At 31.7% G+C, this 8,595-nt stretch overlaps 2 protein-coding genes across 2 annotated transcripts in view; both read left to right on the forward strand.

Moving 5' to 3' along the window:
* The window catches only part of LOC108721823 (uncharacterized), a 3,196-nt gene extending 795 nt beyond the window's left edge, over positions 1-2,401 (forward strand). The window contains exons 4-8 of the mRNA XM_018446596.1: positions 159-420; positions 1,710-1,800; positions 1,907-2,043; positions 2,151-2,283; positions 2,354-2,401. Of these exons, the coding sequence (XP_018302098.1) occupies positions 159-420; positions 1,710-1,800; positions 1,907-2,043; positions 2,151-2,283; positions 2,354-2,401 (671 nt within the window). The remainder of the gene's footprint in view (positions 1-158; positions 421-1,709; positions 1,801-1,906; positions 2,044-2,150; positions 2,284-2,353) is intronic.
* A 1,882-nt stretch (positions 2,402-4,283) lies between these two features.
* LOC108721824 (odorant receptor 13a-like) lies at positions 4,284-8,167 on the forward strand. The gene is made up of 8 exons (XM_018446597.1): positions 4,284-4,642; positions 5,089-5,208; positions 5,537-5,654; positions 6,874-7,135; positions 7,427-7,517; positions 7,659-7,795; positions 7,857-7,989; positions 8,117-8,167. The coding sequence occupies exons 1-8, from the start codon at positions 4,496-4,498 to the stop codon at positions 8,165-8,167; spliced, it is 1,059 nt and encodes a 352-aa protein (XP_018302099.1). The 5' UTR covers positions 4,284-4,495.
* Positions 8,168-8,595: the final 428 nt, after the last annotated feature.

Raw genomic sequence — 8,595 nt, forward strand, 5'->3', positions numbered from 1 at the left:
TGTGTGTGTGTGTGTGTGTGTGTGTGTGTGTGTGTGTGTGTGTGTGTGTGTGTGTGTGTGTGTGTGTGTGTGTGTGTGTGTGTGTGTGTGTGTGTTATATATGACATTTACATAAGTTGTGTTTTTCACAAGTATTTCGCTAATACAGTACGTTGCAGTATATTGCTTCGCAGCGATAATTATATTCATGTCAATGTCCCTTATTCCACATACGCTCGATATCATATTGCCTCTTAACGAATCCCGTCCCGTATTACCGCCATATCGAGGATACTACTTCGTAGACATCCGAGAACATTTTTTTCAAATATTCTGGCATGCCATCGTGGCCTGGGAAATTGTTATAGCCGGTATAATTGCCCATGATTGCTTGTTTGTAACTTACGTCGAGCATGTTTGTAGCAAATTTGCTATAACTGGGTAAGGAAATTATTTATGACACGAGCAAACAAAGCTACCTCAGGGAATGGAAGTAACTCGTTACTTGTAACGAAATTATAATTATAAGTTACTTTTTTGGTAATTTATTGATAACTATTACTATTCTTTTTTGGTAACGTTACTATTCTTTTTTGATAACTGTAACGGTAAAGCAATTATATTTTTTTGTAACGGTTATTAATTTTACAGCTACTTTTTGTATTTTGAACCTAATATATTTATGACATAATTTTAGTTTACTCAATCTTCAGTCTTTAGATAGTATTCATAATTTATTCTGATTTCAAGACCGTTTTAATAATTCTTTAATGAATAACTAATGATGGAAAAGTCAATGACCTTGACTTCCTTGAGAATCAAGGTCAAGGTCAGTTGGAGGTCATTTGGTGCGGACTGTATAAAGGGAAAGTTTTATCGTAAAATATGTTGCAAACTGCGATATCTGTCTGATATCTATGTCATATAGAAGAAATAATTCCTGAAATATACTTATAGCTGTCAACTGCCGCAACGCCCCTGCAATGATTTTTGACATCTGAGAAATATACCATTATTTCAGGCATTATTTTAGACTTCTACGTGATATATCAGCCAGATATCTCAGTTTGCCGCATATTTTACAGATTTCAGAATTACAAAATTATGTTTTTAAAGAAAAACTAAAAAATAAAGCTAGTGTCATTGATGTATATTGCTTTTATCAACATTTATACAAAAAATATCGCAAAAATACATTTTTTTAGACTGGTTGTATTTTAGCACTTAGACTGATTGTAAATAGTAACGAAAAAGTAATGAATACTTCTTAAGTAACGGTAACTGTAGTTACTTTTAAAAATCAGTTATAACTATAGTAACGATAACTTGTTACTTTTTTGACTCGGTAACTGCAACTTGTTACTTTTAAAAAAATAACTTTCCGTTCCCTGCCCTATAGCATGTAATCTCGTAATAATAGAGACACGTGAAATGGCGTCGATATTGCGCAAACTATTTACAGATTTCATTATGAACACTTGTTTCACGATTGTAAAAATAAAGTGGAAATCGTATCATCGATAAACTCTGACGATACTACATACTCCAAGAGAGTTGCATTCCTCGTACGTAAACACCGCGAAGCTTTAGAGTAAGTGTACGATGTGAATGGTAAAAAGTAATACGAAACGTAACATGCACATTTGCATAGACGTACGTAAATGTGCACACAGGATAAATTTAAAAATGATATATAACTCTTTACAATTGAAATTTCTCATTTGTTACAGATATGCGCAACTTCTTGAAGATACATTTACTATACCTTTCGCTATGCAGATATTCATAGTAACGGTAGGAATGAGCATTACTTTACTGCAAGTACGTCTGATTACATAATTCTTACAATTTTTAAAACCCATTACACACCCAAAGCGACACTCTATGAAGAAGAATTCAAATGTTGTACGTATTTCTTGTGCTACAGATTACACAGGATAAAAGCAATATCTTAGAAGCAACAAGATACGTGTTCTATATCATTGGCCAACTGATTCATTTATTTTTTCTTAGTTTCGAAGGACAAAGACTGATAGATCACAGCCTTCAGATACGCGATAAGATGTAAGATGATATTATTTTCGATTCATCTAAACAATATATATGTGACTAATTATAGATTCAAATATAATGTTATTGCCTGTATTTCGTGTATCTTAAAAATATCGCAGGTATAACAGCTCCTGGTATAAAGCATCCATGAAATTACAAAAGATAATCATGCTAGTGATGATGAAGAGTCTTTATCCGAGTTTCTTAAGCGCAGGAAAAGTTTACATTTTCTCTCTACAGACCTTCACTATGGTAAAGCAAGAATTGTCGCAAATGTTCTTTCGAAGCCTTTTTAATAACATTTGGTGCTCTTATCTTAAAGGTTCTACAAACCTCGATGTCGTACTTTACAGTACTCGCGTCCTTTTAATAACTTAAACGTTATTACTTCCTATCCAACAATTGAACGATGACAACAATGACGATATATATATATCTATATATATTTGTATGTGTCTCTAATACTTTTATTACAATATAACAGGATTGGCAACGTTACCTCATAAAAATAACTCGTTACCGTTACCGTTCTTTTTCCTAAAAAGTAACTCGTTACCGTTACCGTTCTTCAAAATATAACGAGCTTGGACGTATAAAATGGACGTATAAACTTGGATGGAGCATAAAGTGCTAATATAGACGCGGAGAGGTCTAAATTTCGTTACTTTCTTTTCTTGATACTAATAGAATATTATAGCGTTTTTCATTGGCAGAACTTGTGTGCACTCAGTGCACATTAAAGCCGATGTACACAACTCTAAATGTAAAAATGAGATATTTCTCAATTGATGAAGTGCCTAAAGTATATTTTATCAAATAGTATAATATAATGCATTGAGGATTTCGTGGTTTAACTCGTTTCTATATTTTTATTAATCATACGTCGATTGTACACAGACTTTAAAGTGCACTGAATGCGCGCTAGTTCTGCCAATGAAAAAACACCATTATATGCGTAATTAAATTCCTGTGGTAAATATAAAAAAGATGTCAGAATTCTATTTTTTAGTAGAGGAATAAAACTCAAAAACTGATAAATGTATATACGCTCTAGTGTGTGTTATGATTAAAACTTTTATGTAAATAGAATTAGAGTAACGATAAAAGTAACTAATAAAATCGTTACCATTACCCCAAAAATGTAACTGCGTTACCATGAACGTTACTCAGAAGAAAATGTAACATCGTTACCCAATCGTTACCGAAAAAAGTAACTTGTAACGGTAACGGCGTTACAAGTATATATATATATATATATATAGACTTTTTTGTTCCCCTTGACCTCTTCTACGACCCCAATATGGCCCTGACCTTACTTAAGAGACATCCTGTGTGTATATGTATATATATATAACGCGTTACTTGTCAATTCTGCAATATAATATACTTTTGTTAACCATCCTAATGTAATGTTTGTGATAATTGCCTAAAATCTATGTACAGGGTATCTCACAACTACCGTACTTCCTCTTAAGGACGTATTCTTGAGGTAATTTTGAGAAAATCTTAATACGAAAATGTCGAAACTACAATAATTTTTTGAATTATAAACTAACTTTAAATGCTTATAAGTCAAAAACCATTTTACTTTTAAAGTTCTATTATTATTTCGGGATTCTTCTGAACATTCTAAGACGAGATCCTAATACGAAAATATCGAGCCTATAACAGTTTTTGAATTACAAACTATCTTTAACCAATTATAATTTAAAAACTATTGTAATCCCGACATTTTTGTATTAGAATTTTCCGAGGAGCTACTCACACCTACGAAATCAACGAGAAATTCAGTAAATGAGGCAGTCAAGCATTCCTCATTGAAATAAAAAAATCATCTGAAATCGAACAAAAAAACATTGTCGTACGCTCAGTCGCGCGTCTCGAACTTTCTGTCGGAAAACAGGTAAAATCACTTTGCAATCACGTTGAAATAACCATGAATACAAGAAATCGGAAATCACTTTCGTAGGTGAGTATCCCCTCGGAATTTTCATCTCAAAATTACCTCAAGAAAACGTTCTTAAGAGAAAACGGTAATTGTAAGACACTCTATCTATATCAAATTCTACTAAAGATAAGAGTATCATTGTGAAACATGTAATAGATTTTACTTCCCGAAGAGATTGCTTTGAGAACTGACACAAGTGAAAAAAATACTCTATTAATCGATAAGTTCCATTCGAAAGGAACCTGTTAACATGCTAAAGTGATACACCTATCAAGGGCTTCACTTGTGTCTACGTTATATTTAGTGTCAAAGGAATAAATACTACTACCATCCATACGTTCGAGTTACGCGTCATTTATTCGCGGAAATGTGTCATGATGGCTATGAGGAAATCCAATTGTAGGCATATAGCATTTGCATTATGCATGACCTGTCCAGGATCTCACACTATTTCTCGTACCAAGGGAGTCTCAGATGAAATAAAAGTCTGAAACGAAAGACTATCACTAAGATCGTATGACTATGAACACCAACTGGAGTCATTATGATCTTGTTAAGAAACTATCATCATTGTCTGGCCAGTGGCCCTACCAGAAACCAATAACGAGAGTATTCTGTATGATCTTGATGACTTTGAGCACGATTTCTGTGATTATTCCACAGGTAATGCTAATAATTCTCAATATTATGTCGCCTGAAATAAAGACGTTTCCATACATACACTGATTATTGCGAAGAATATTACTAAGGTCTCGATAGTTTAAAGGCTTAGGATGCTCGTACGGAATACAAGAGATCCGAGTTCGACTCCTGGCCGAGATACTTTTCGCAATAAATTTATTTACAGTTTTTCAGCAGATTAACATCTTTCTAATAGGATGCCTGATTGAGCATCAAATTATAAAAAATTGCTTGTCAAATTTAATATGTACATATATAGTATATATAGTAATTCAGATTGAATTATTTAAGCATTAAAGATCTAGCTTTGACCGTTATTTCTATTTCTTATTGTTGAATTTTCAAATGTACGGTCCAGTAAGATTTTTATAGTTTAATTCTCAATAAAAGTGACAGTTGAAACAGCTGTAATATTTTAATTTCTATAGATAGCTAAATTTGTTATATGTGACGGGAATTTACAATGCATCTTTGAAACTCTGTCGTCCTGTATGTTAACAACTATAACACTGGTGAAATTGTATACGTGTTATTTTAACCGATGTAAAGTACGTAAAATTATTGGGCGCATTCAGAGGACTCAACAATTAAGTGAGCACTCGCTGTTATTAGTATATTCTTTTAGATCACCCAATCAGAATTTTAGATCAGAATTTTAGAAGAATACATCAATAGCAGCAAGCACTCACTCAACTGTTGAGTCTACTGAACGCAGTCATTCATTTCTTGTAGCGTTCATACCATATATCATACTCAAGAGAATATAATATTTTAATGTTGCACGTATAAGTGTTGTATGTGTATTTGTGTTCTATCATTAGAGCATATATTAAATTATATTAAGTAAAATGTATTATTAATCGATGGCATCCCTAGATGAAAGTCCTCATTGATCAGTTATTTGTTGATTGGAACGAATTGGAAACACCAGAAGAATATGAAATTATGGAAAGATATGCCAAGAACAGCAGGCGATATTCTTTAGGATATTCATGTAAGAATTAATTATGCCACTTTCCCAGTAAACGAAAATGGATTGAAATGAATTAAAAATTGCAATTTATTTTAATTTATTCGAGTTCGCGCTTTAGAGTCCGGAGCTGAATTGAAATGAATTGAAATGAATTGATATCTAAAGACATAAATTTGATTCTGTTCATGAAATGGATAGAAAATAAAAAGGGGGGAGGGAGTCGGAGATGAATCGTGTTCCACCTATTGCATCCACGCATACACTTTACAACGTTATATTATTGAAATATGTATAGCTATGTGTTCGAAAATTACATACTACTCCTAAAAATTGTTTTGTTAATAACTTTTTAACGAGTAACGTCCTGCAGTTGAAACTTCCTCAAGGTCACTCAGGGTCATGACCTTGATAACATATGTCAAGGTCACGGTCATTGGGGGAGGCTCCCCTGATCTACATTTTTAAAAAAGTTAAATAAAATTTTTAAAAACATTTTTAAAAAGTTTAAAAAGTTAAATAAAAATCAGTATTAACAATTTTTTTGCATAAAGAAACGGCCGCTGCCCAGTGAAAATCATAACTTTTTTCTTCAAAGTCGCACAAAATTGCAATTTATATATATATATTTTTTAATTTTTTAGGTTCACTTAGGATGATATTCTATACAAATTAAAAATCTTTTTTAATTTTTTGTTTCAGGCAAGAATTACAGCCGCTAGGATTCCCACAAAATCGTTACGTCGTGGCGAACCGCCAAACTAAATGTTTATGTTTTTATTATTTAGAATACTTTTTTTCACATAAAAATTTAAACGTACTTCACAATAATTATACTAAAACATGTAAAAAGTTTGAAATCGATAAACATTAATCTTTCTTGTGAAAAAAAATTACGAAGGATCACCTTGTTTTCGCCCACCTGATGTAAGAAAAAATTAAGATCTACTGGATCTAAACAAATTCTTAAGGACCCATTCGGCTTTCCAACTAATTATTTTTTGATTGAAATGAATTAAAATACGAAAGAGCTATTCATCATGTTGAATTTAGATGTATTCAAGAATTCAAATGGATTTGAAAAATCAGAAGCGCGAATTTGCTTGTCGAAATGAATTCATTTCTATCCATTTCAATTTATTCTCGTTTACTAGATTCATCTCCATACTCATTTCTTGCTTAATACATTTATTTACGAAATTATAATTTAGCTATTATTAGGCAAACGCTTCATCTGTTGTAGTGTATTATTATTTTGGCGTGTATGTATTTATATCCCTATCTCTCATACCGCAAGTGTTGGATGTCGTTTTACCTCTCAATGAATCTCGCCCTATACTGCCGATATATCCAGGATATTACTTCGTTGATGAAAGAAAATATTTCTTCTATATTTTCTCACATGCTATTATGGCTTGGGAAATTGCTGTGACTGTGATACTCTCCCACGATTGTATGCTCTTAACTTACATAGAACACATCTGCAGTATTTTCACTTTAGTAGGGTAAAAACAACATATATAGTCTTATTTAGCAAAATTGACGCCATACGCATATATCATTGAGGTTATATTTACAGATTTCGGTTTGAACGATTAATATACAACAATAACCTGAAAATGTTACATTCTCACACAAGTGACATGTACTGTAAACAAATTGCATTTTCCGTATATACGCACCGAAAGGCTTTAAAGTGAATAATCTATCAATATAGATAAAAATAGAAATTTCGATTCTTATTATTATAATATATTCCTCTTTGTTATTATCATATTCCTCACTTTTTGTCATAGGTTTGCTCAATTGATCGGAGATACATTTTCATTAACTCTGACTATACAACTAGCGCTAAATACAATAATGATCAGCATTACATTGCTACAAGTACGTTTTTATTCATTTCAAGATTCTATCCAATATGTATTTTCACATTTAGAATCTGCAGATATAATTATGTATTTTCTTTTAAATTGTAAAAGAGGCATTAAGCACGAGGAATTAAAAAGTATATTTTTCGTATTGTAGGTCACGCAGCAGCAAGCCGGTATTTTAGAATTGATAAGGTATATGATGTATGTCATTGGTCAGTTGATCCATCTGTTCTGCCTCAGTTTCGAAGGACAGAAGCTGATAGATCATAGTCTTCAAACCCGTGATAAAATGTAAGACGAATAATTATGTAATAATTATTTTATTGGAATTTAGTTCATTGAAGCATTGCAGTTATAATAGCCTTTGGTATGAAACATCCCCCAAATCGCAAAGGATGCTTCTGTTCATCATGCGAAAGAGTTTTCAACCTATTTTCTTAAGCGCTAGCAAAATGTATATTTTCTCAATGGAAAACTTCACCATGGTAAAGATCAAACTATAATATACATTGTAATCGTAAAATAATATACATTGTATAATATAATATAATATAATATACATTGTATATCGTAAAATAGCAATTTATTTAATAATTTAATTTATGTTTTAAGATTGTGCAAACTTCAATATCATATTTTACTGTACTTTCGTCCTTGGAATAATTAAGCAATACTCGATGCCCAAATATTATTTCTGCATCTAGTTTGTCCGCAAAATCATAACTCAATCTTATGTAACATCAGACCAAGCTTGTTACCCATTTGCATGTGAGTATTATTTACAGTAACATTGTAACTTATTATATTGTGAATTTTTATTACTCGCTTATCTTTGTGTATTAATAGTATTAGTTCTCTCTCTTGAGCGATCAAACAAAACTCGCATCATAAGAAAATATTCACATCTTCGAAATATTTTGTGTAAATGAAAGAAGAGACGTATGACTATTGCTAATATATAATTGTAAGGTTTAATAATTTAGAAAAAAAAAACTCTAACATTTACGTAACAGAATATATAAGGATCACTTACCGATACCATTTCGCAATATAAGATATAAATCACACTCACATTGTATACGTAAGGGGAT

This window comes from Mycetomoellerius zeteki, unplaced genomic scaffold (assembly GCF_001594055.1).
Source record: "Mycetomoellerius zeteki isolate Tzet28-1 unplaced genomic scaffold, Tzet1.0 scaffold182, whole genome shotgun sequence".
NCBI lineage: Eukaryota > Metazoa > Arthropoda > Insecta > Hymenoptera > Formicidae > Mycetomoellerius > Mycetomoellerius zeteki.